Source organism: Dipteris shenzhenensis, chromosome 14 (genome assembly GCF_047967505.1).
Source record: "Dipteris shenzhenensis isolate YYH24624 ecotype China chromosome 14, Dip_SZ_1.0, whole genome shotgun sequence".
Taxonomy (NCBI): Eukaryota; Viridiplantae; Streptophyta; class Polypodiopsida; order Gleicheniales; family Dipteridaceae; genus Dipteris; species Dipteris shenzhenensis.
Genome location: NC_141609.1, coordinates 11,750,284 through 11,777,930, shown reverse-complemented (window position 1 = coordinate 11,777,930; position 27,647 = coordinate 11,750,284). Strand labels below are relative to the sequence as shown.

General features: G+C 44.3%; 2 protein-coding genes across 6 annotated transcripts; one reads left to right on the top strand and one right to left on the bottom strand.

Moving 5' to 3' along the window:
- The first annotated feature begins 7,504 nt into the window (after positions 1 to 7,504).
- Positions 7,505 to 12,042, top strand: LOC147894197 (light-sensor Protein kinase-like). 5 transcript variants are annotated; one of them, XM_087384595.1, is made up of 3 exons: positions 7,505 to 7,921; positions 8,510 to 11,253; positions 11,498 to 12,042. In XM_087384595.1, the coding sequence occupies exons 1-2, from the start codon at positions 7,793 to 7,795 to the stop codon at positions 10,826 to 10,828; spliced, it is 2,448 nt and encodes an 815-aa protein (XP_087240721.1). In that variant the 5' UTR covers positions 7,505 to 7,792; the 3' UTR covers positions 10,829 to 11,253; positions 11,498 to 12,042. The 5 variants fall into 5 exon arrangements, with proteins under 5 accessions (XP_087240721.1, XP_087240723.1, XP_087240722.1 ...); XM_087384597.1 differs by having other exon boundaries at positions 7,505 to 10,039; positions 11,567 to 12,042; XM_087384596.1 differs by having other exon boundaries at positions 7,505 to 10,039.
- Positions 12,043 to 24,067: 12,025 nt separating this feature from the next.
- On the bottom strand, positions 24,068 to 26,118 carry LOC147894196 (stearoyl-[acyl-carrier-protein] 9-desaturase, chloroplastic-like). Its single transcript, XM_087384486.1, has 3 exons — positions 25,959 to 26,118; positions 24,798 to 25,302; positions 24,068 to 24,693 (listed from the first exon to the last, which is right to left on the bottom strand). The coding sequence occupies exons 2-3, from the start codon at positions 25,233 to 25,235 to the stop codon at positions 24,127 to 24,129; spliced, it is 1,005 nt and encodes a 334-aa protein (XP_087240612.1). The 5' UTR covers positions 25,236 to 25,302; positions 25,959 to 26,118; the 3' UTR covers positions 24,068 to 24,126.
- Between the last annotated feature and the right edge of the window lie 1,529 nt (positions 26,119 to 27,647).

The following is a 27,647-nucleotide window of genomic DNA, read 5'->3' as shown; positions in this document are numbered from 1 at the left end:
TGACTAATCATGATTATTTTTCAGATTCCAACATTCCAGCAAAGAAATAGGCGACTTCTCGTCGAGCTGTGGACGTCACAAAGGATACTCCACGTAAGTAGAATGTACGGTCATTTCAATTCTGAAATGTTTCTGCACCGTCTATTGCTCTGGTCCGCATTAATGCGCTACACCTCCAACACTGGAGGTGACTATTCGAAACGGGGGGATGGCACGTTCCCCTATGATATATAATTTTTGGAGAGACATGTGCCGGCTCTCCACCATACATTACGTATGGTTTTTTTTTAAAAACACCTCATCTTGAGCACGCACACTTCTTCGCACATTTTGTTTTCACAAGGGAACATTACATTTGCTTGGTTCGACCAACATACTAATCATGTCTGCAACACTTCTGTTTTTGAGATGTTTGCAGCCTCCAAACGAGTGTCTTCTCCTAAAGGTACGCACAACAAAATGTATTTGCTTGATTTAAGTTATTTTATCAATTGTTTCACCTTCTAAAGATAGAGGTTCAGTCCATTTTGTTTTTCCTGTTGCGTTTAGACAAAACCACGTTAGTGAAATTGTAGCAAAGTTTCGGATGGTTTTTATTATTAATCCCTGTAGGTGTTTAAACCCGAACATAAGACATCGATTCATGTCACGATGTAGAAATGACCACCAGAAACTCCTTCGAACATGACCATTCGTCAACGCTCAGAGCAGCCAGAGGTCGAGCTATTCAACTTGATATAACATCAAGAAAGATGTCCTTGAGGCTAGCTACGTCCTCGTGGTTGACCATCGCAGATAGATACAATCAATGGTTAGTAATTGCGCGGCTATTTTCTCTAGCCTTCAAATCTGCGGTGTCTGTGGCATAACCACGCTACTGTCTGCAAACCAAAGGATCGTTTCTTTGCAAGGCATAGGCATCTCGAGCCACAGCGCCGCACTCGGAAACATGATACTTTTGGATGCCTGCGAGAATATGGGCATGCAAGTGACCAACTGGAAATGCCAAAGCTGCACACGACGAGATGCCCAGCGGAGCAGATACATTGTGTGGTTGATGCCACAGTACTCTCGGCAGTTGCTTAAAACAAACCACCTCCACACGCAACTGCTAAGCATCATAGATATATCCATTTCAGTTACCACGACTGCAAATGCGATTGCTCGTGGCACACTCGATCGAAGGTCACTTCTAGACAATCCTCTGATATCTTGGCGAAACGTCCCACTAAGCTCGGCTCAAGAAATCGTGACGAACGAGCTGTCAGGTGTGCTCGCATACAACATCGAGAACAATCCAATATTGCGCAAGTACAATTCTTTAGCAGAGCGTGCGGACATCAAGATGGGTATGTGCATCTTGAGTCCTCAAACCATTGCAGGTATCTTGGAACTACACGATGAGACAGCTCCCTTCGAGTTAATGTCAATAGCGGAATCTCAGCCTGAGCTCCTGCTTTTGCAAAACATGGTGGACCCCGCGAACCGTCGCGCCTTTGATGCAAGGGACAAGCATGAGTTTGCCTCCATATAGCTACGGGGTACAGAAATGCTTTTAGAGAGGGTCGCTTCATTCCACGTCGACGGAGTAGCAGCAGCTGGCAGTGCGTGCATTGACATAACCATGGAGTCAGCAGTGTTCCCCTTCCTGTTCCCTTTCGGACGGGGCTACTATGATGGCTGCATACAGTTCAGCAACTATGTGAAAATGAGAATATGCACCTTATTCTCTATCTACACGCTCTACAAGCCGTACTTGTTGATTATGTTCCAGTTAAAACAGGCAGTGATGATTGCCAATTCAAGCAACTCTACATGCTTGCAACGAGACATCAACCAATATAGGAAAGCCAACCCTGCCATGACCGATGAAGACGCAATGAGACACGTGCTTCGCTACAGCATGCCATCAATAATGCCGGGGTCCCCATCGTGGCATCGACGGCAACTGAAGGACCTCATAACGATGGTCGATGCTTGGGGCCTCCCAGATTTCTTTCTGACATTCACTGCAGACGAGGTCACCGATACACGGTGGCAAGAAATTAATGTGATCGAGAGCATCGCAACACATTATAATGCGCAATTCACTTGGAAGGACTGTCCTGTTGAATGCATGGCACTTTTCCACGCACGCTTCCACATGTTCATGCGCAAGCATTTGCTTTCATCCGACGGTTTGCTTGGCCGAATACAACACCATGTCGTTCGTTATGATACAAAACAGGGGTTCCCACACGCCCATGTCATATTGTGGGTCCAGCATGATGACCGTCAGCGAATTGCAAATGAGATTGCGGCTTACGTCCCCAGGGATGAGGCCCTAGATCCTCGAAACACAAGGTTGCGAGAACTAGTTCTCAAGAAGCAGTTGCACATATGCAGGAAAGCGTGCTACGTCGGACCGTCACACCACAGTTGCAAGCACGGCTTCCCTTTCGCAACATTGCCAGAATATGAACCCATCCTCGACCCTCTGACGCAACGTTGATTGTATTACCGGCCGGGACATGAGCACCGAAATGTCGTCCCTTACCACCCTTCTGTATTACTGTTGTGGGGTGCACACATGAACATACAGCGGGTGACAAACTCTTCAATCTCTCACTACCTCCTCAAGTACGCGATGAAATCTGAACCAATGGGAAAACTGAACATCCGTTCAGAAGACGCCTCGCGTTTGGGGTTGCAACATCTCAACGAAGTAAAGCTGAAACTCATCGCCGCAAGCCTCCTATCAAAACCAACCTCTCCAATAGAGGCCGCGCTAAACTGCATGCAGATACCAACAATCACAAGGAGCGAGACTGTTCACTATGTCGACTTCTCGCCACCATCTCTAAGACAACGCATCATCTCGCGAAACAACAATGTCACCCTGCACCCGGTCGACATATACTGCAGGAGACCGAGCGTCATCGAGGATAGCACGTTGTACGATTACCATAGGCAATATGTGATCCGAAAGCCCAAGGAAACGCAATGTGGAATGGTCGGTCTTGACCTCTTAGGCAACAGGATCACAAAATGTGAGTGAGTAGTCAGATTCACTGACTACCACCCTGGACATCAACCAGAGGGGTACTTCTACAACGTGCTCTTGCGAAAACTTAGCTTCAGAAATGAAACGGAGCTCATATGACCTGCCAACACAACTGGATCCTACTTTGTTGAATGCCAAATGCGCGGCCTCATATTGAGCAACGAGGACCTCGAGATGTATGTGACCGAATACACGCAAAGGAACTTGCTAGCGACTGATCACACAGACCAGTTGACTCAATATGATATTGCAAAAGGTTGCAATCATTCGAGACTGCCCGATAAAAGCGCCTAACATCGACCAACAAACTGTCGAAGGGCCAACATGCGCGAGGATGTTGGAAAAAATGGCCGAGTTTCGCACCGTCGCCAATGCCACATTGATAGTAGAACAACAAAGAGTCTTCGAAAGCCTAGCTTCAACAAGCTCGGGGCTGCACGTTGTCTGTGGAACACCAGGTAGCGGCAAAAGCTTCTTGATACGGTACTATGTTTCACATCTGGTAGTGCAAAACAAAACGGCAATACTCTGTGCATCAGCAAGGGCGGTTGTGACGCAGTTGAGCGGGATTGCAACCACTGTACACTACCAATTCAAGATCCCTGTGCGTAGCAGTCAGTACCCACTGAACATCCATGAGATGGATGAGCGACACCTCGCAAAAGCCAACACGATCATCATCGACGAGATGTCCATGCTAACAAGGATGACTTTTGATCTCGTGGTAAGACAAATCGTCAATGTGACTAATGGCACATTGCACGAGCCATTCAGACACAAAATGCTCATAATTTTTGGTGACCTAGCGCAATTACTGCCAATCTGCAAACACCGCGAGGACCTCTGCGAGCCGTGCCACATCACGTCCTCTGCGCATTGGGTTCAAGCGAAAATGTACCACATGCAATTCTCGGTGCGACATGCACGAGACATGCCGTTCCTGGCATTCTTGCATACCATAAGACTCAGGACGCCCACAACTGACGAGATTTCCAACTGTTTGGGGCAGTGCATTGTCGACAAGGAAGGTGCATGCCACTTCATCGATGCCAAAACAACCATCATTTGCACACACAGAGTCGATGTCGCTACCTTCAACGATGAGCTTGTGGAGAAATTCAACACTCCCAAGATGATTGTGCATGTTCAAATACACAGTAACGCCGCGAGCGAACCGGCTCTCAAAGAATGGTTGGAGGACAAAAGCTTCAACGAGATAGGAAAAATTTGCGTGGGGGCGAAGGCAATGATAACGGAAAACATCGACCTCGCAATAGGTGCCGCAAATGGAGCAATGTGCAAAATCAAGAGCATCAATGCAACTAGCAGGGGAGAAATCAACGGTATCACTGTCGTTGTGGACGCAACAGCGGCCGTGCTCACATTACGACGCTCGAAGCATCAGCGAAAGGCAATAAATGGAAAATGGTTCCACAAGTCCATATTTCCACTAACCCTAGCATACGCTATCATGGGACACAAATCCCAAGGCGCAATTATATCCAACAAAGCGCTGCTCATATTTCGAGGAGTGTTTGCCCCTGGCCTAGCATACGTGATGTTGTCCAGAGTGACTGAGAGAACGAGGCTGTGCATACTACATTGCCCACATCCAGACATATTCAGACCAATTCCACGAGAGTTCTCACAGCCGACAACACAACCACGCGCATAAAGGTATTCACTACCAGAGATTGAAAAAGGCAGAGACAAGTCATGAATATGTTACACCAAACATGCGTGCAAGGAAAATGGTTTTAATATCTTGTCTGTTGTCGAGAACAGGTGCAAAGAATCAGAAAGCTTGGGACATTGCAGCATAAGACATGGATGCAGACAAGGTAACTTCCACCAGCATGAAAGAATCTTTTTTTCTTGAAGATTTAAAAAGATGGCTCATTTGAAAAGACAGTGTAATAAGTCGTGCCTGCAAGCAGCTATTTGAGCTATACAAAAGCAACGTGAAGGCAACAAAACCTCCACCAGCAAAGAGGAGGTTCTTCTTAACCACAAAGCAATTCCAGCTAGCAAACAATGCAGGAGAACGTCCGAGAGCTTACATCAACGGCTTCAACACGTATGCGGAACTACGCGACTTCATTGACAACTACAATAGGCGTTTGCCAGCTAAAAGAGAGCCGGGAGGCTTGAGATTCGCAAATGGTACGTAATGCTTCCGAAAATTAAAAAAAACCGCAACAATTGAGAAAAAGAATTAACGAGTTGCAAGAACAACAAACTCATCATGGATTGCACTTCTCCTGTAGGACTCCTCAAAGAGATCCTTGTTGAGCTTGACATTGAGTTCGATGAGACCGATAGGATGATGGAAAGTTTGGAGGGGCAGAAGCTACTAGACACGAAGATGAAAGGGATCACAGCGTATGCATGCGAGCTGCTGCATTACGGGTACAACGTATCCTTGGAGTTGCTGAGGGACACGACGCGCGATCAAGGAACGGCTATACTCGAACAATTCATGGAACAATTTGGAGGGACGCACGACGCAACGCACTCGGTGACGACAATGAAGAAGCTTACGTATATTTTTGACAGGGACTTATACGAGGAGCGCTTCGGTATTGGAAACGAACCTTTCACGCCAACAGAGAAAAACCAGGGCAAGTAAATAAATGCATTCTATTATGGACCTCAAACGAAAAAAAAAAGACCGAAAACCTCGATGACTAACGTAATTGTCAATGTTTACGCAGGTACGACATTGAAAGACGCGAGCCTCGAGATGAAGGATTAGCCTCCACTGAAGCGCCCGCGCAAGGGAATCGTGCGAGCCTCGTCGTCTACTGCATCACGTGCAAACCCAACAACAGAAAATATATAGGGAGCACGACGGACCTGCCACGGAGGATCAAACAGCACAATAAAAAACCACCGGCGAAAATGAAAGAGGACTTGCAGCGTTACAAGCCCTTCAAAGAAAATTTCGAAATCAAAGTTTTGGAAACAACAGACACTGTAGACAAAGCACGAACTTTAGAGCAGTACTACATAAGGAGCCACAACACAGTAGGTCCATTAGGTTACAACATGCTCGAGGGCCATCCGGCTAGAGCGCAGAAGTACTATTTCCTAAAGCGTAGAAACATAATTTGACCCAAAAAATAAACATTTGTGCCTTCGAAAAAAGGGATCCAATGAAGTTGCAAATGGTGCTGGAATTTTTGTCGTACATGCAATGCAGCTTTGGGTTTGGATTATTCCTGTCACAGTTGCATGCTTCTGGCTCAATTTGGTTTTGATTTATTATTTATACATTTCTGAAATACATCTCCCCGTCGTTCGCTCGAAGTGGAATGACAATAGATTTGCTTACAGTGCAAAGAATAGAAATTAGTCTTCCTTCGAAAAAAAGAAAAATTACGTTTTACTGTCGACATGAACAACATCAAGTGCAAGCAGGACTGGATGATAACGAAATCTCTAGAAAAGGTTGCATGCAATTGAACATCAATCTTCTGCATCATTTTTGACAACGTGACTCATGTGAACCTCAACAAGATAGCAAAAGAGAGAAGTATTCATCAAGAGCCCAGCTGGCCAAGCACTCTAGTTAGTTTTGATTTTTTGTTTGGAGGCCTGAGAGAGAGAGAGAGAGAGAGAGAGAGAGAGAGAAAGAGAGAGAGAGAGAGAGAGGGTAGTACATGGCACTCGAAGGGCGGTGCAATATGGCACTGATCATTGAGCCTGGATGGATGTGCTTGCTCTCTCTCTCTCAACTGACTTTGCTAAGTCAAAGTGGAAAGGGTAAGCACAAGATGAACATTCAGTTCGTTCATTCATTGGAGAGAGCAAACCTTACATCTTCAAGTATCGTGGAAATATGTGATATGTGATCCATGTTGGTGTCTCTTTTGCTCCATAACTCATTTTGATGTGAGTAGAAAGTGTGTCTGCCTTTAGAGTAACAGTCCATACCTTAAGGCTAGAAAGGCTAAACAATGTCACCTTCCAATATATAACAATTTCTTCTCTATATCTCTATCTCTACCTCTAAATTCCTTATTTGCAAGGTCACACTAAAACGAAAATGCCATGTGGGACCCATCCTTGCAGCGTCTCTTATGAAGGTAAAGAGCAACACCTACTGCTATAGAATCATCTCTTCTCTATATCTCTATCTCTATATTCCTTATTTGCGAGGTTGCATTCAGAGCACACCCGGGCATTAAGAGAGAGAGAGAGAGAGAGAGATTGTACATGTGTGCTCAAGATAAAATACTCATGGATAGAGGAAACTAAGCATCGATCCAAGGCAAGCGGTGCCTATGGTGGACGGGGTCTTAAAATGAATTCAGGGTGGACGGGGTCCTAAAACGAATTCAAGACATTTTAAAAGCCTAGGTCTCCATCAAGAATCTTGGTGAGGTGGAAGCTTTAGAAAGTTGAGCAATGAATCAACGTCACCTTCAACCCATTTGCTTTTGCCTCTCACCCCTTCTCCATCTTCCTCTTAGCCAAGTAGCAGCGATGATGGACGCCGTCGGAGTGATTTCCCGTCGCACCTTGTATCCCCTCAACCTTTTCCCCCTCAGCTCCCTGCCTTGTTCTCTTCCCCTGAAGATTTTCAGTATCGGCTTCGGTTTTGACCCTCTCCGCATTCAAATCGTTAACGCCTTTTTGAGGATTTGGGAGCATGCTTTCGTCGTGGATCGTCGAAGCTTGGATGTGCAGGATTAAGGAGCGGAAGAGAATTGCTCGCACAGTTGGAGTCGAAGCGATCCCCCCGCCATGCCGTTCTGGAAGAGACACCCGCAGCAGCAGCAGGATGGCGAGCAGCTCCTCGCCATGGACTGGTACAACTTGGTGGCCGAGGCCCTTGCGGACATCCGATCCCCCCAAAAATCCCCCATTTTCAAGGTCAGGATTAACTCTGCCCAATGCTCTCAGCTCGCCTACGCTTTCTCCTCCAAGCTCTCCAAATTCTGGCCTTTCTCCCTTCCTGTCCCTCCTCCGTTCTCTGACGATTTGGATAGTGGTTTGAGGGATCATTTCCCCGGAAGCGGCTCCTCTGGATCCTCCCGCCGCAGCAGTTTGAGCCGTAAATCAGACAGTTTTGTTAGTCCGCTCGAAATAGGGTGCGACACGGAGCACAGTGAGAATTTCGCTGTTCTGGACGGTTGCAAACACGCTTTGAAGGAGGTTTATAGGGTCATCAACGAGTTCGAAGCTTTTATGCAGATTTGTTCAGGTCAGGATTGGTGGAAGAATGCGCTTCTCCGAGTAGACAACGGAGAAGCCCTTGCGGTTCATGTCCACGATCTCGTCTGGTCAATTGCTGCGTTGGATGCCGCAATTCACCATGCGAGAGGTTCTACATCGCAGATTCTCGATGCAGTTTGCTCCAGAAGGCTTTTCGAGTGCTATGATGAAATGGCAAGTTCTCATCACCTGCAAAATGAGTGCACGGACAGGAAGCAACTCATTTCAATGTTGACAACCTTGCAGGAACAGTTTGATCGCATGAGCAAGCGAAGGAAGAGGACTCTCAGGGTTGACGACGAAAACAAATACCGCATTTCTGCATTCGTGCTACAGAAGTTGCAAATGAGAGTGGCTCCAAATGCAGTTTCCACACAGGAATTACCGGAAAGTCTTTCCATAAATCCCGGGGATATTGATTTCTCTAAAAGGCGCCTCATTGGTCGAGGTTCTTTTGGGGCTGTCTACGAAGCTTCCTGGTTCGGGATGAAGGTGGCTGTAAAAGAGCTCCCTTGCACGGATTCACAGAACTTCAAGGAAGAGGCTTCCATATTGGCCAAACTACGTAGCCCTTTCATTGTGCAACTGATCGGGTGGTGTGTCCATCAAGAAGCAAACGTTTGTCATCTCGTGATGGAACTGTGCAGCAACAACCTCCGGAGTCATATCGAGAAAAGATCAAAAGAAGGGCCTCCATTTTCCTTGCGAGTGGCTGTGGACATAATGCTGCAAATCGCAAGGGGAATGGAATACCTGCACAGTCAGCGTGTAATCCACAGAGATCTGCGAGCCTCTAACATTCTCGTGGATGACAGCACAATAAGGGAATTTCTGGATGAAGGGCATGTGAGAGTCAAGTTATGTGACTTTGGCATGGCTAAGGCCAAGCTGAACAGCTCACGATTTGTTTCATCGATGAAAGGGGCAACGTACTGGCGGGCACCTGAAGTGTTCAGCGATCCAGGGGCAGAAGAAAATGAGGATGCTATGAAGAGACGCTACACTGACAAGGCAGATGTATACAGTTTCGCGATGACTTGCTATGAAATTTTGACAGGCCAAATACCGTTTCATGGTACTTTACACAAAGAGATGTACCAGTTTGTCATGAATGGTGGGAGACCTGATCTGCCGGCTCACTATCCCCCATTTCTTGGAGATTATATTAAAAGATGCTGGCACGGCGATGATAAATGCAGACCTTCTTTCCGAGAGATCTGTAAAGTGTTGCGACTTTTGAAACTTATACTGATGAGAGTCAATGACCCAGAGACTATCTGTCTGGAATCTGCTACAACCCAGTTTGATTATGTAGAGCTTTCCAATAATTTGCACAGAATCTCTTTGTCCTCGGGTGAAGGCAGTTTCAAGGACTCCAGAAATCCTGTCGAAAATCAGTCGAATGATGAAGCCGTAGAGGCTGAAATGTACGATCTATCAACTCCTTCAAGTCGAGGTCATCGTACTTCAACTTTTCAAAGAATACGCAGTGTTCTATCATTTAGCACCAAGTCATTGGAATTAGATCCTAGAGAATCCACAATGTGGAGCTCCCTACCATGTTTTATTACAAGGTACTCTCTTCAAGACCTTCGGACAGCAACAGCAAATTTTAGCGAAAGGATTGGTACAGGGGAGTCTGGTGCCATTTTCCGGGGTGTACTTTCTGATGACACTGTAGTTGCTGTAAAGGTGGTAAAGGCAGACTCAGCAGATGACATGCGACTATTCTGTATGAAGGTTGCAGCACTTGCCAATGCTTATCATACCAACTTGGTGCGTTTTCGTGGTTTTTGTGTGGAGCCTTCACATTTTTTCTTTGTATATGACTACATGGGGAATCTTTCGCTGGACAAGTGGTTGGTCTTACCTGTAGGTGGGAGATGTTCCAGTAAGAGTGATTCTGTTGAACAGGATTGTTTACTGGACTGGGAAATGCGGCTGAGAATTGCCCTCGGTGCAGCACGGGGTTTAGCCTTTCTGCATGAAGATTGTGGACAATATATACTGCCAGTTGGTTTGAAATCATCTAAGATACTTTTGAGTGAACAATTTGAGGCTAAGATCAATAACCTGAATCTGATTGAGGATGAGAGACAATGTAAGTTTTTCAACCACAAGATCTCACTTGAAAAATTAAGTAGCAGTACAGGAGTCATCTCTCCTGAAGCATTAACTGCCCAAAGGTCAGACGTTTATGGATTCGGGATCATTCTCTTTGAGATGGTCGTGGGCCATATGGTTGACCTTCCAAAGACTGCATCAGATGGTGGTCTGCTTTCTATGTTGCATAAACCAAGAGACTTTTGCCAATTACTACATGGGCAACCTGAACTGTTGGATTCATCTATGAAGACAGATGAAAGGGTTATTTCAGGTCTTTTAGACCTTATTCAGGGGGGAGAGGCTCACGCAGTGGAAAAGGCAAGGACACTTTTTCAAACTGCATTGTGGTGTGTTCAAGATTCTGAATCCAGGCCGACAATGAGCCAAGTAATACAAACTCTAGAGGGCAATCTGAGCATCCCATCACAGTTCTTGGCTTCCCTTGATGACCTCACCTAATTACATCAAGCACTCTCCAGATAAGGTGGAGATGCAAAGGTAAACTAAAGGATAATGACTTAATATTTTTATCCTGTCCTTTGCATTAGGAGTTGTTGCATAATTGTGCACACTCGGCAATTGTTCAATGACTGAATCAGTGTGTGCATAGAAATATGTAATTAGCTGTGTCTGCCAGTTGATAGTTGTGAATATCTTTTATAAAGGTAATGTTTTGGTCCCTCAACGTCCACATCAACCGGGATGTAGTTAGCTGTGTCTGCCAGTTGATGTGGTGTGTTCAAGATTCTGAATCCAGGCCGACAATGAGCCAAGTAATACAGACTCTAGAGGGCAATCTGAGCATGCCATCGCAGTTCTTGGCTTCCCTTGATGACCTCACCTAATTACATCAAGCACTCTCCAGATAAGGTGGAGATGCAAAGGTAAACTAAAGGATAATGACTTAATATTTTTATCCTGTCCTTAGCATTATTAGTTGTTGCATAATTGTGCACACTCGGCAATTGTTCAATGACTGAGCTTTCAGTGTGTGCATAGAAGTATGTAATTAGCTGTGTCTGCCAGTTGATAGTTGTGATTTTTTAAAACAAAGGTGATGTTTTGGTCCCTCAATGTCCACATCAACTGGGAAAATTTACATGTAGCTTCTTGCTGATGCTTGTGCAGTGCTGTAAGAGTTACGAGCCATTGCTTTGAAATCCGATGATGCCTGATAAGTCTACGTCCACATTGCAGAGCCCCGTAAAAAACATCTTGTAGGGGCAGTGTTTCAGATACCCAGAATGCTTGGATCTTGAATGCAAAAGGGCTACAAAGGCTTATAGGGCATGTTAATCCTGCAAAGATGTACAAAAGATTATGCCAAATATATGTAACCCCCCTTCCAATGGATGAATGAGTGAACTGGACTCTTAATGGCTTGGATGGCATTAAGACTATGGCCACCAGACTGAGCGATAGAACTTGTTGGACTACGCATTTAGGATGCAAACTGGCAGAATGTAATTAGCACTTATCTATCTATTTTGCCAAGGTGTACTTGATTTAATAGAAAGCATTAGTGACAGGGAGGGGCTCGTCATCAATATGCCCCCTTGATAAATAGCCATGTTCTACATGCGTCTCCCTTCATATTTTTGTACACACCATCAGGCTCGCTCTAATTGATCAAGAAGCCTTGTTCCACATTGGGGATATCTTCTACAATCCTACTGCCCTTCTTTTTGAAAAAAGGTGATTACAGAGGAGGTGGGTCAAGCATCTTTATAGTTTTTTAGATTTCAAGTTAATAATGGAGGAATTAGCTTCCACGGACGGCAATGAATTGTACATGCATCTGCTTTTTTGGTGTACATAGATCTACAGACACAAAAGGGAGGCCATTAATTGGTATGACTGCTGTAAACGATTAGTAGCTCTAGATGATTGCAGATTAATTGTGTTCAAGGAAAAATGGAACTACCTATTGTGTGAGAAGGAAGTGTGGCTCTCATTAAAGCACATGAACTGAATTTTTGCAAGTATTGTCAATAAAGAAGGCTTGCTCCTTAATCTTGAGACTCTCCCAATGCCTCAGAGTGTGCTCTTCCTCTTGATGCATCCCCGCATAAACATGTGGACCATTAAGGAAATTTTCAGAGGTCACCCAGTGAGACACGGGATATGGACAACGAGTACTTCTTGCATCTGAACCAACCAAAAACAAACATCTTTCAGAATATTTCTTTTTGCTGACAGTTCTAGTATACTATTATCATTACTGCTTTGCCTCATTAACTAATCTCAACAATTTTTATGCTCCGATTTCACCATTACTAAAGCAGATAAGAGTTCCTGATGTGGCTTAGTGTGGGAAATGCAAGTTGAGCTATTCCAAGTGAGATCTTAATGTTTCAGCTAAGGCAACATAGATGTAAACTTTTAGTATATGGACCAATAGAAATGAAAGTTATCTTGGTGCATCTCATGGAGCTGACTCTGTAGTTTTTCCAGGTATTGAGGAGGTAGGAATTGTGTTCTCATATCTTTCACAAACTTCGTCCATCCGTAATGACATTGCATCATAGTGGTCCTGCCACTTATGCCATTAGGTGACAATTGCCTGTGAGGTGCAATACACCTTTTGTTGTTGTTCGTGGGCGTAATTGAAAAATAGCTTTTGAACTAATTGAGCCACGAAGTCGACACTAAAGGTTCGGTCTTACCATTATACCGAAGAAAATTGAGCTTCCAAGGAAAAGAAGCTTTGACAGGTTGCTGGACTCTCTCCCTTCCTTCATCTCCCTGTGGGTGCTAGAGAGAAATGAAAAGTTGGTCCCGTTTTTCCTTATACTCTCGAGTGGTGCACTCTCTAAGGTCCTTGGTGTCTCGAGCCTCGGTCTCTTGGCTTTTGGCTTCCTAGGTCTCGCGCTCTTCTTTTGCCTCCTGAGGTGCTCTCGCGTGCTCTCTCGTGGCTTGCTCATGATCATCTTGCATCTCTTGGAGTTGAATTATGTGGGTAAAGAGACATTGATTGTTGTTGCTACATCTGCATCAGAGTCTGCATCATGGCCATTATGGAAGAAATTGTCCTTGGGGCCTCAACGGGATTCTATGGAGGTGAGGCTTGGGAAGCGGACCCCTTCGCCCCACCGGTGTTGGACTTGTCATTGGAACTCATGGTGTCTTTTGCAAACCTCGTTTGGGCCATAAAATTGCCGAGTCCCTAAACTAAACCTCCCTATTTCAAGAAAGAAAATCTGAAGCTTTGATACCAATGTAGCAGGGAGAATACCTACTCCCTCTCTCTCCTACTCACTACTACCTAAATTGAGAGAATAATGCACTCAAAATGCAAGTGGAACCGTTAAGTGAGTGTCAGAGTCAGAGGGAGGGGAGGAATATAATGGACCTCCGAAGAGGGAAAATAAACAATTGTTGGCCCAACAAGGCTAAATCCAACAGGGCTAAATACCTATTGAAATAATAAATACTATATGGAGGAGATAAACCCTCACCGTTGCAAAAGGACTAGAGAAGTATTGTATGGAGGGACTAAACCCTCACTACAAAAGTTTGAAGAAGTGCTATATGAAGGGGATCATCCCTCCCTGTAGGAACAGTGAACTGAAGGAATAAAGGGTTGCTCTGATACAGACCCCTGCTACTACTGCAGGAACTCAAGCTGTGAACCAGAGCCTGTTGAACCAAAGCCTAGAGATGAACCTGTAGCTACCAAGGTTGGGGAGCAATAACAGATGACCTGAATTGTTGCTATATGCTGTTGATCTTGCAATACTGGTTGAGGGTACACTGCCATGGAGAAGCTCTAAATAGAGGATGCTATGAATGGCCAAGGGTGACAAAATATGAAGAGGGGAGAGGAGAAGAGTGGAGATGAGGAGAGAGGGCACATCTAGAGAGCACACCACAAATGACTATTTGTATACTAGATTTAGTTGAAAATGTAGAATATATACAAACCCATTTAGGGTTAGGGTTAGGGTTAGGGTATTTAACCCTTTCCTTTATAGCACTCTATATGTGTTAGTGCTATGCACATATAATCACATGATGTTGAGCATGATCTCTCAACACTGATCTCCGGCATAGTCACTGTCACAGTATCCATGCAATCGTGGATGACTTCCTCTGTATTCTATTCCAAACTCTCTTGTACCTCTGATGTATCTCAAGACTCTTTTGGCTGCATTCCAGTGAGACTGTTTTGGATTTGCCATAAATTGTGCAAGTGAGCTTCCTGCACAACAAATATCTGGTCGTGTGATAGTCAGATATATAAGAGATCTAATAAGCTGCTTGTAGTACCTCTCATTGACTGTAGGTTTTTTTGAATCTTTAGTAAGTTTCAAAGGCTGTTCCATGGGAGTGGCTGCAATCTTGGAATATGAAACTTCTTCAGGAGACTGTCAACATATTTAGCTGACTCATAAAGGTATTGTCTGAATCTCTCTAGAACTCAATACCAAGACAATAGTGCATAAGTCCAAGATCTTTCTTGTCGAACTCTGTAGATAAGTCTTGTTTTAGCTTTCTGATGAAGCAATCCTTGCTTCTGGTCATAATTAAATCATCTACGTACAAAAGTGCAATAGTAATGTCTTCCCCTTGAACTTTGTAGATGTATCCCAGATCAGCAAAATACTTATCAATTCTGTTGTACCAACTTCTAGGTGTTTGCTTTAAGCCGTAGAGACTTTTCTTGAGATGGCAAACCTTATTCTCCTTTCCTGGTTCAACATAACCTGCTGGTTGTTGCATGTAGACTTCCTCGTCTAGATAACCATTGAGAAATGCATTCTTGACATCGAGTTGATACACATTCCATCTGCTGAGAGATATCAAGAACCGTATGGAATCCATCTTTGCTACTGGAGCATAAGTCTCATCATAATCTTGACCATATTATTGTGCAAATCCTTTTGCAACTAGTCCAGCTTTTGTATCTTTGAATACTTCCATATGGATTGTACTTCACTTTGTATACCCATTTGTTTTCTATGGCCTTCTTTCATGGTGGAAGGTCGCATAATTTCCTAGTATTATTCTTGTACAAAGCATCCATTTCTTCATTCATAGCAGTTTGCCATTCTGGCTTGTCTACTGCATCTTCGAAGTACACTGGCTCTTCTGTAGCCATGATGGTAGTCATAAGAGCATAGTTGGTGGGGTTTCAACCTGAATTGCTTTGCCTTTCTGAGCATATGTCAATCTGGCTGGAGGTCTGCTTTCCCTAGTAGACCGTTTGAGTTGCTATGGCTTTGCTTGGGGTGTTTCTGGCAATTCTTGCTCTTCTTCATCAACCTGTTCTGTAGATGACTGTGAAATCGGTGTGTCTATCTCCTGTGTATTTGAGGTTTTCCATTCTAATTCCTCATCAAAGATTACATCTATGGAGATAATGACCTTGCGGTTGATGGGATCATATAACTTGTATGCTTTGCTTTCTTTACTGTAGCCAACCATGATGCATTTACGTGACTTCGCATCAAATTTTTTGCGATGATCATCATGTATGTGGGCATATGCTATGCAACCAAATATGCGGAGATGCCCAATGTGTGGCTTGTGTTCAGTGAATGCTTCATAAGGTGTCATACCTTGTATCGGTTCGGTAGGAAGCCGATTAAGCAAATAGTTTACAGTGGCTATTGCTTTTGTCCAATACTGATTCGGAAGATGCTTCTCACTAAGCATTGCTCTAGCACTGTCTGCTAAAGTAGCATTCTTCCTTTTAGCTCTTGCAATCTGTTGAGGAGTATCTGCACAAGTGAATTGTCTTCGAATGCCACAACTTCTACAAAAGTTCATGAATGCTGAAGACATGTATTCACCTCCTCTGTCTGATCTCATGACTTTGATCTTTCTGCCTGTCTGGATTTCTACCTTGGCTTTGAATTCTTGAAATCTGGAAAACATTTCAGATTTCTCTTTCAGAAAGTAGACCCAACAATATCTGTTGTAGTCGTCAATGAAAGTCAAGTAGTAAAGTGAACCATTGATGCTGCGGGTCTAGGCATAACCCCATACATCTGTATGTATCAAATCAAGAATACCTCTTGCTCGAGAGGTGCTTCTGCCAAAGTTGGTTTGCTGTTGTTTGCCACAAACTTTTCCAAGAAACTGGAGCTTAGGAATCTCGATTGCCATATTTTGATTCCTGAGATCTAACAAGCTCTTGAAATTGACATGTCCATTTCTCTTGTGCCATTTTGCGGATAGTGGCATCTGTTGCGGTTGAGTTGACATGGCATGCTTATCTGGTATTGTAGCTAGCATTCTCTACAAGCGTCCTTCCTTGACTCCTTTTCCTACTAGCTGAAATCTTCTGGATTTGTCTCTGATGGTGCATTCATCTCCGTCAAAGATGACTCGGTAGTTGTGTTCCGTGATTTGACTTACTTACAGGAGGTTCTTGCTAAGCTTTGGAACATAGAGTACATCTTTCACCAATCCTTTTGTATCGGTGAAGTTGTTCATAGGCATAATGCATGTCCCTTGAACTGGATTCAGTGTATTATCTGCTGTTGTGTAGATGACATTCTTCTGACCTTCTAATGGTTTCATCTCTATGAACCATTCCTAATGATTTGTCATATGAGATGATGCACCGTTGTCGATGTAATAAGGATCGTGATCTGCTTGGTCGACTTGATAGACAAAATCCTCTTTTGGATTGCAATCAGTGTCTAGGTACACTGTATCAGTCGTCCGCATTTCCTCGTTTGCAAGAAACATATTCCCATGTTCATTTGCATAATGACTGTGACTAGAATGTCCACCAAAATGATTTTCTTTTCCGTAAAAATTTCGTCAATTGCTACTAGATTGATCGCCTTGGTCGTACTGCTTCTTGCGGCAATCTCTTTCATAATGTCAAAACTTATGACAGTAGTTTCACTGAATGTTTGACATGGTGGATGCATTTCCTCGTCCTTGGAATCTTCCTCGGTCGGAATGATTTCCTCCTTGCTGATTCTGATGTTGCTGAGAATGATCTGGACTTTGCTGATGACTTTGTCGCTGATGATGACCACTTCTTTGGAATGATCTACCTCTGCCTCTGCTTCTTTCTGAAGCTATGAATGCATGATCATTAGAATGACTTTTGCCCGAGTTCATCTCCAAGTAAGACTGAAGCTCTTCCAGTGTTGGAATTTGCTGTTGGATGGCAATACTCTGGGCTAGATTCTCGTATCGCTCTCCTAGTCCATTCAGGATGGCTTGAACCATTTCTACTGGATTCATGGTCTCTCCTGCTACTACGAGTTGATTGTTGTAGTCTTTGATCCCTAGTACATAAGCATGATCGGTTTCGTTGCTGTTACAAAAACTCTGGTTGATTTGGTTTCTTAGTGTGAGAATCCTGGATGTGTTCTTGGACTCGTAGAGAGCTATGAACATATCCCATGCTTCTTTTGATGTCTTGACGATGTTGAGTTGTCCTAGCATGACATCTTGCACATTCTGCTTGATTAGATGATATGCATACTTATCTTTCTTATCCCATTCTTTCTGTGCTCGGGCAATGGCATGATCTGCTACAAGTGCGAAAACTGCAGGTGTAGTTGGAGATCCCTCTGTAGATCTTGCTGCTGGTACTGTGACAACAGGTGGAGTAGGGATACTGCTGGTTGGACCGTCCAATGGTTTAGGTGTAGATCCATCGACATACTCCAATTTGTCCTGAAGTACTAGAATGGTCTCCATTCGATATTTTCATGTGCCGTAATTAGAGTTGTCTAGCTTAGTAGATGCCTCCAGATTGAGGTTGCTAGTCGTAGACATGGTGCAAGAAATGTACTCAAAGTGTCGTAAAAATCACTATTTGAATCAACTGCAAAAAATTGACTATAGCAAGTGAAATCTGAACTGTCGGTGAAGGTAGAACTGCAATATATATAATCCGATCTGAATTACAAGGCTTGTGGAAAATGATGCCGGGAATAGCCAAGAGGCTGTACAAGGCTGAAATAAAGTGCACAATGTCGTGAAAATAACCGAATAGGCTTTACAATGATGGCATGTGTGTGTGAAATAAAATTATGTGCTATCTGCTCACTGATCAATCGGCAATGCCTCTGTACACTATGAAGTCTACTCACTGAACTGATGAACGTCAAGTTTCAGGTAATGTGATGATGTGAAACTGTATGTAAGTGTAGGGACTGACTCCAAGTAGGAACTAGTTGAGAATTTTGGGCATGGCTTAGATTGGCAACTTGGAGAAATTCAAAGCGTCTCCTCTATGGCGATCTAGTCTACTCTGATCTAGATCTATAGCAATCGTCGATCGATGAAAGAACATCAAATAATTTCTTTTCTTTGGTTCTTTTTATGTGTTGGGTTAGATGCGTCGACGTAGAGGCTGATGTGCGTGTAGGAAGTGGATTTGTCGTGGCGGCGAGGCTCAAAAGTGAGTGATACTTGTGCCAAAATGTGCACGTGATGTGACGAGCGTGTAGAGCACAAAAAAGCAAGCAATTTCTCTTTTTGGAGCGCCCTCGAATTCATTCTGGATCAAGAGATATGGCTTGATCTAGGTGGAGGGGCAAAAAAGGGTGCAGGATTCTATGAGTACAATAAAGTGTCCATCGCTCCGCAGGATCAACATAAAATGGCCTTTGCAACTGAGTCAGCTAGAGTAATGATATTTGGGCTTACTGCCACCTTCCAACGATTGATGATCACCGTCTTGAAGGAATACCTAAGGGACTTCGTGGAAGTCTTCTTGGATGACATATGTGTGAGATGAGTGCAGCGGTTTATCAGAGAATCCAAGGCACGTAACACCAAAATCAGACAATGTAAGTAGATGACCTTGCTTAAGGCAACACTCGAACACCCAGGCCTAACTAATGAGCTAGAAGTAGAACCAGCCAAGTTGAATGTCGTACTGTGTACAACAGCCAGAAGTATTTCAAAAGTTAACAGTCGGATGTGGCAAAATTGATGTTGCAAGATTCTGGTAGAATTGGGGAAAATGGGATAGACTTGGAAGAGGTGGAAGAAGGTTGAAGAATATGATTAGGAGGTGATGACATGTGGCACACATGGGTAGAAGTTCAAGGAGGATCATATGGCTCTGATACCACATGTTGTAGCATAATTGAGATCATGGTAGAGGCAGAGAGTACATGAGATAGAAGCAAAGGCAAGAAGCATTGTATTCATGAATAGAGGGCCATTATATAGGCACCATGTTGTATCTAGTGTACATCATATGTGATGTCACAATAGAAGCCACCAAGATATGCATCTAAGCACTCGTGGATCCGAGAGTGAGCCACAACTTCATCTCCCGCGATGTATGGGAGAAGCTACAGGTACCCCTAAACCTCACTGTGGCTTCAGTACACGCTATCAACGATCAACTCTTAAGTACATTAGGATATGTGGACTTGAGACTAATGGTGGTTCGGCAAGCAGTAGAGATCTGCTTTTATGTTCTCTCCACAGAAGCGACTGATGAGCAAATGATATTGGGAAGGACTTGCTGTTACGCCGTGAACTATCAAATTGATTAGAGGGCCAAAACAACATCCCTCATGAATGGGGGAAGGACTGCAGTCATTTCACTTTGTGAACCTTGTCCTGTGCCCCCTACAGTACCACCATCAGCTAGGGGTAAGGAAGTTCTAAATGAAGGTGAATCTAAGGCCCTAGCCACCTCTAACAGTATGGATATTGAACCTCAGAAGAAAGTCCGAGAAAGAACATGGACTCAATGGTGGTGGCAGCCGGGTAACATCGCAATTTACTCTGCCACTCCTACCGCCCACCCAGGAATGCTATGAACATCGAGTACAAGAAGCTATTCTCCGCTCAACGCCAGTTTAGTAGTAACTAGCAGCCCGAAAAGATGAAAGCAGGGGATGGATCTCCGATCACTCCTGGCACGACTCGACGTGGGCATCCCCACCTAACAAGAGGGCACGATGCCATCCATCACCTCGGTTCCCTGGCCGTAATCCACCTCTCCAATCATGGCATCCCCACAAGAATTGGGTCACCACCAAGGTCTTGGAAAACCAGGGTAGTTACAAAGGCAAGCAGGTCGTTTGGGTACAGAAGTTTGGATCCCAACATGCAGGGGTTCAAAAGGTAGTAACACAAGAACCTGTGTCAACCTTGGATGTAGTACCACAAGAACCTACCATCGAACCCACCGCAATAAATAAACCCCCAAGTCCCTAGTGTGACTGTGATACCATGAATTGTATAACTGAGTGAGCAGATCGCCCAGGCACCCACGACAAAAGAGCTCCCCGCAAAGGATCATCACTCCCATAGCCGTCGCCTTACCGTTAACCCACCACCTATCGCCATAACTTCTATCCCAATGCCCCATCGCCTTATGCCATCCCCCCGACCGTAGGGATAGTGAAATCTATAAAAAGAACCCCTATCCCCCCGGGTTGTCACCATAGCTAAAACAACAAAAATCTGCCAAAATTCTGCCACGAATTGCCCATCCCCTTGCTATCTTCCAGCCAACAGTTTAGCCCCCAGTTCATGTCCTCAGCCTCCTCCTCTTCTACCGATTCGCTTGTTACTCAGTTGCCATCCTTTTTCCCCATGGATCCTAAAAATGAGTTCTTTGAGTTCGAAATGGAGCTTGGTCTCCACCCCTCCATTCCACAAGCCATCGGACCCTCCGAATTGCAGAGCATGCCTTTGGGCACCATCCGTATGCCCCCTGACTTCCCAGCTGAGGACTTACAAATGGAGGAAGAAATTTTGACCCAACAGGCCGCCCAAGATGCGCCTACAGCAACGGGCACCCTCCCTCAAGATCATCAAGGAAGCGCACCCATGCCCCCACACAAGGGGAATACAAAATTGTGTGATCTCAAACACACTCACCGCTTGGAGAGTCGTGGCTACAATAGCTCAACGGATGTGTCATCTACTCTCGCTATGCATGTGAGGGTCACGACTACACCCTCAATTACCACAACATAGTGGCGTATCAAGCACTCAAGGAGCCGACGGTTCAAGCATCGCTCGTAGTTTGATAGGCATAGGATCCGTGGCAGACCGCCTCCCCTATCACCTAGATATGGGGCTACTGGGAGAATTTCTCCAAGCCTACAACTTGAACACAAACATAAGCGTCCTGCGTGATGCGTCAAGCACTCCCCACTTCTACCACCTCAACGTAGATGTGGTGCGAGCCGTCTTCGGCCTCCCGGTCATCACCGACAAATACTCTCAAAAGAAGAAGATGCCCTAGGCCCTCAGTGAAATCTGCCAATACGATTGTAAGAAGAGCAAAGGGTGCATTCATGAGGCATTCATTTTTCAAAAATAATTAAGCCAGAGTTGGAAAAGTTAGCACATGCTCTGCAGTGGTTGACCCAAGTCAAACACACGGATCACCACCAATCTATCGTGCCCCGCATCTTGGCGAGATTGGCAACCCCCCACGTCACTAATTGGGCGGATTATTTTTGTAATCAGATGTGGGAAGATCTCAAGACATACAGTGAGGTTCATGACCCATGCTGTACATGCCAATTCTTTATCACATGCTACAGCAACAATCGCCAATCGGCTACGAGTTGGCCAATAAAGTCACCATAGGACCAGTACTAGTTGACAAAGAGGAGACAGAGGCTGCCCCAAAGCGAGTAAGAATAGAGCCTAGCACCACTCCAGTCAGCCGCCCCGCTCAGCCACCAGCCTGCAGTCAACTGCTCGCCCAATTATGGATTGCCAGGTAGAAGCGTTCTTATGCCAATAGCTCCGCATGGACCACTTTGGTCCCCGTGCCAAGGGCAAGACCCTACAATAGGAGCCCATCCAGGTCGACGATCTCCTTGGGGACGAGACGGTCAAAATTGGTCTCCACCCAGGAGCTCCAGATGTTCATGCAACCCCCTTTGTGCCCCCAGTCTCAGCTTCAACCACACTGCCCACCCACAAGAGTCCGCCTCCTTCATCACCGACTCCTTCGTGTCTCCATGGGCAAGCCTTTGGGGGGTTCACCTAAAAAAATTTAGTGTACCATGTGCATTCAAAAAAAGGGGTATTTTCATCCAACTTTTTGGAAAATTTTAATAGAATTACAATAATAGGAGGGGTTTTTGAATTCAATTTTTGAAAAAATTCACTTAATTCATAAGTAAAGAGGAGTGTTTTTATTGTGGGGGAAATTTTAGTTGAGGGGTTTTTTTAATACCCTTTGAACGCACGTGATATATAGGGCTTCTTAGTAGTGCACCCCTCGAGGGCAAGCCCCCTACGGTTCTGCAGTGTGCCATAGTATCAGGCAACGAGTGGGTATAGTAACATGACCATTGAGAAACTCTCCCACGCCCATCAAATGGAGCTGTAATTATTTGATGCGATGGCCCAGCTCCCACAAATGGCACGTACCATTCTTCAAAGACAGCAGGAACAAGCCTCTTAGCTCTCCTCTACTCTCCTCCATGCAGAACTCTTCACGCGCGACAACCATACATTAATTGTTGCTGCCCAAGCCACAGGGCAAACTCCCTCGACTGAGCGGAGAAGTATTGCAACAAGGCGGAGGAGATGGAGCTCTCTATTACCAAGCTCAAAGACGAGCTCATTGCCAGTGATTCCTTGGTCCAAACCCTCATGGACTAGGTCAATAAGGCAGAATTTTTTACAAGGTTACAACAAAGTTTATCTTAGAATAAGCATCATATGTCTTTCGATACTTTTGTCAACGGCTCTTACTCTAACCACTATATTGATACTTTTATTGATGCCTAACAATTTTGTTAAAAAAGCATCGATATAAAGCTTCATAAAAGGTCCGGGGTACTGTTATTGTTCTCCCAAGGAGGGCCTCGTCAAAATAAGGAAAAGGAGAGGAGGTATGATAAGGTTAATCATTAAGAGACAAAAAAGGTGCAAAGGAGGGTAAGAGGATCATTATTATTAGGAGAGGGGAGATACTTGGGGCACCGAGTCAATATGTATTATGTTACCACCCTCATCTAAAATTTGGGGTATGAGGGGACAAGGTCCATATATAATATGCATGGATTTCCTACAAAAGTTTTAAATATGCAAGGGAAAAATATGGCAATCTCTAGTCCTCCCTACCACAAAGCATAAGGTTTATACTTCAAAAGATATGAAAGATTTTAAGATTTGTACATATTTTTCATAATATATGAGACCCAAGGGGGGAGGTCTTTTGGATGAGGGGGGTTAAACAAAAATTACATTAAAATATAAAAAACCCAACTCTTTTCAAAATCATGTAACTCTTTCATGTGTTACCAAATTTCAAGGTGTAAAAACATATTTGAAGCTCTTTTAGTGTAGAATATAATTCTCACATAATCATGCTACTTTGACTGCTTTCATAGGCATTCTTACTAATTTAAGGAAGTTGGTGCCCCAAGGGGAAAATAATGAGAAAGGGAGAGGATTTGCAATAATGAAGAGAAAGGGGAATACCACACAATAATGAAGCGCCTCCAAATTGCAATTTGTTTTTGTCTAGTTTTTTTTATTGGTCATTATTATCTTCCACAACCTTGTGGTGGGGCTCATGCCTATGAGAGAGAAGTGTTTGAGTTCAACTTTGCCAATTTGCCAACTTTGATATGCATTCCTCTTCTCAAATGAGAGCAAATTAGGTGTGGCTTTCATAAACAAAAACAACTTACCCTTAGCCGTTATATATAAAAAAAGGTTAGCCATGGTGGGCCAAGATAAAAGGGGGATAGGAAAGATGAGCTATAATATCCCCTCCTCATGAAACACAAGAAGTTTAACTAGATCTGAACAAAGAAAATTAGTAGCAACTTGACTCAACGGAGAGAAACTTCCTTGTTAAATAACCAGCTAAAGCTCCCAACTTTGGGACCATATTTGACTTTCAATTCAGCACGTTCTTCGAGCCTCCTTATGCGTGTAGCTAAGCTACACACATAATCTTGAGCCTTCGCTGCATGTCTTGACAGCCCTTCCATCTTCTCCACATTCCACCTCTTCACTAAATGGTCCACTATATCAGCATAGTCCCTCACTGTGTACACTCCAAGCTTCTGTGCTACGAGACAGAATTTATCATATAACTGCTCATCTTGGCCATCGTACATGAATTCACCAGGCATCATCACTTTTTTCCTCATCATATCCTCGAAAGCCAGCATAGTCCCGTCTGGATCAACCTCGAATAGCTTCTCAATTACCTTGGCGTATGCATTTTCGTGGCGCTTCTCACCGGCAGCAATAACTCCACATATCTGGGCCAATTTTATATCCCCATGCTCTTTTGCATGCCTGGCCGTGTTGCCATGTGAGATGAAAGCAGCTCTCTCCTGAAACGATGTGTAAACGAAAAACAGGTATGGGCTGTTCTCAGTTCGAGGATCCTGCATGGTGCGAAAACAAAGTCATAGTTACAATTACTTATGCAAAGCCATTCTCTCAATAATACGAGAGCAAGAACAAAGCGTAGATCATAGGTTGTACTAACCATCCCTGACCCGATCAAATATTGTATGGTTCTCTCGAGCTGTGTCATGTTTACTCGACCCATCAAATAGAGGTACTTGTTCAGAAGATCTCCGTGTCTGTTTTCTTCTGCAGTCCAAGCACGTGTCCATCTCGCCCATGCTGTAAGGCTTGCTCCTGTCTCATCTCTCACTCCGTCTAGACTGTTGAGCATCGTTTGGTAGGTGGGTAGAGCTTCCTCAGTGATCATATTTCCAATTAGACAGACTAGATAGTCATCGGGTAGATCAGCGGATCGCTTTCTCAGCGCCCGTATTTCGTCATAAAACCCTTCAGACGAAGGATCAGGTAGATAGTCTTGAGGCTGCCAGCATTTCTCCACGGGTTTCAGAAACGGCAAAAGTGTTGTTTCGGCCCAGCTCTCGAGGCACTTGAATATTTCAACCTTTTCGGGGGGCATGGAATGAGTCACCTGCTTCTGGTGTTCAAGACGTGTGTATGATTTCTTCTGTTACCTTTCAGCTATCCTAGAAGGTTGACAGAAGCTCAAGTTAATACTTCATTATAAAGGCCGGCGGCTACGAAGACAGTGATATACGAGATACAAAAAGCCCGAAAGACATGTTGTGAGAACATTTCAGAAAACAGGTGAAAGGATGTAGAGTTCAGCTAGAGATTGCATCTGCAGTGACCATGCCCACGAAGCAGCGGAAAAAGCACAGGTGTGGGTGTCCTGATATGTTTATATTTTGTGCATCCCTCATCTGCCTCTTGAGGCACTTTTCAGGCAGGGCTATGACACCGCGAACAGGATTACTAGAGTGCTTGTCAGAAAAGGACCCGCTGTAAGAACTCGACGCCATTATGAAGAAAACCCAAGACAACTCGAAAAGTAGAACACGATCGGATGTCTTCTTCTTCGCGTCGAACAAACAGTGTTATTACTGTTAAACAACTGGAAAAGGGGTACGCATGGGGCGCTGCAAATTGCAATGCGAGCATTGTTGTGCTGGAAATCGATCTTTCAACAACAAGACTGCGTGTGGTTTCAAATATGAGCAATGCAACGACCTTGAAGCAAAAAAAAAGGGAGAGTGAGCACGAACAAGGCTACTGAAGCAGAAGACCGTAAAGGGAGAGAGAGAGAGGGGGGGGGGAGGAAGAAGGAGGAGGGTAAAAGTACATGGGGGATGTGGAAGAACTGTTGAAGACGCGGAGTAAATGTGGTGGACGAGGGGAATGTGAGGAGGGAGAGGGAGAGGGAGAGGGAGGCAGGAAGGTGGAGAAAGAAGAGGAGTGGGTAGCGAGATCGAGGGCCATGACGAAAATGGAGAAGCAAAGGAGACAAGAGAATATGGACTTATAAGAATAAGAATGAGAGACAACAAGAATAAGGAATTTATAAGAATATACAGAGTGTATCGTGATGGACGTTCAACAATCCATGCAGGGCAATCGACCGTCCAAAATCGCCGATTACATGATCCGGCCATAGTCCTCGAGAGGATCGACGTTCAGGATCTCACCATGCACAGGAATCGACGGTCGAGAATCGCATGCCAGTTAGACTTGTTGCTACCTACCCTCTTCACGATCGACCGTCTAAAATCCATGTCAGCTCATCCACGTTTCACAATCCCTCGTACTTGAACGGTTCATGTACTTACACAACCTTAAATGAAGGTGGCGCATTAAGTTTGCTATTGACTTGTAACATGTACGACTCATTTTCTTCGAGACCCACCACATTTACGTTGAAACATTGGCATGAGGGGGAATTAAGGGGATGGTCACGCATGGCACCTACTTCATCGAACTGCTTCTAGGTTCACTCAAAAACATAAAGTTGTCTATTAAGTCATGCAAATGCATTGTGGTTGGCTACAATAAAGACAATAAAGCCTACAAGTTACATGATCCCATTAACCGAAAGTCATAATCTCCAAAGATTTAATTTTCAATAAGGAATCAGAATGGAAACCATCAAACACATAGGAGATAGACACATTGGTTTCTCAGTCACATACAAAGAAGGCTGATGAAGAAGAGCAAGAATTGCTAGTAGATCGATGAGAAGAGCAGCAACTCCGATGGTCTATGGATGTGTCAATTTTATGAGCAAAAACCTATGAGCAAGTTTATCCAAGCGTATTTTTCAAGAGATTTACAAAAGTGTGTTTCTTTAGGAAACATGGTTGTTCGGGTAAAGGCCAATGGCCTAGTATATACCCCTTTCTACCATACATACATAATAAGAGCTTACCTTGATCTGTGTGAGTTAGCACCCATAATTTCGATGTTCTCCCTTTCTTTATTGCTCTCCGATAAGACCTGGTATCAGAGCTTGGTTGAGCGAAGCCAACAAGGAGACTGTAGCATTGCGCTGTTGCTGTGCCAAGAGCCCGCATTTATTGCGTGGAGTCTCCTATTGCCCGTGGGCTGCCCCTGGGAGCTGTATTTTGATATATACTAGCTCGTTTTTACTGTTTCAGCCTTATATATTAGGTTGCCTCGACTGTTCCAGCAATTTATTGCCTTGTTTGAGCGGGGGAGAAGGAATATTATCCATCTACGGTCAAAAACAACCTGCTGCTCTGCAATTCCAACCACTGGAAGTTGCTTTTTTGGGGCCCAAAAGCAAAAACGTATTTTGCTTGTGGCGGACTCTAGTTGATCAAAGGCGGCTAGTACATTCAGATTTTAATTGGGTTTATGCCTTCAAGTTGATGCATATCTAGACAAAGGTTGGCTAAAAGTGATTGCGTACAATTGATGCATTTTGAGCCTTTGTTTAGCTGAGAAAGTGAGCATAAGTGAGCAATGTTTTTCTGAAGCTGTGTTCTATCCCAGGAAGGGATTATTTTTTTGTGAG

What these genes read in the sequence shown, in the direction of transcription:
- LOC147894196 (XM_087384486.1), bottom strand. Translation starts at nt 25,235, where the DNA reads ATGCCCCCCGAAAAGGTTGAAATATTCAAGTGCCTCGAGAGCTGGGCC. An exon ending in ATTTGATCGGGTCAGGGATG is followed by an intron (nt 24,694 to 24,797) that starts GTTAGTACAACC and finishes CGCACCATGCAG; the next exon opens with GATCCTCGAACTGAGAACAG.
- LOC147894197 (XM_087384592.1), top strand. Translation starts at nt 7,793, where the DNA reads ATGCCGTTCTGGAAGAGACACCCGCAGCAGCAGCAGGATGGCGAGCAG.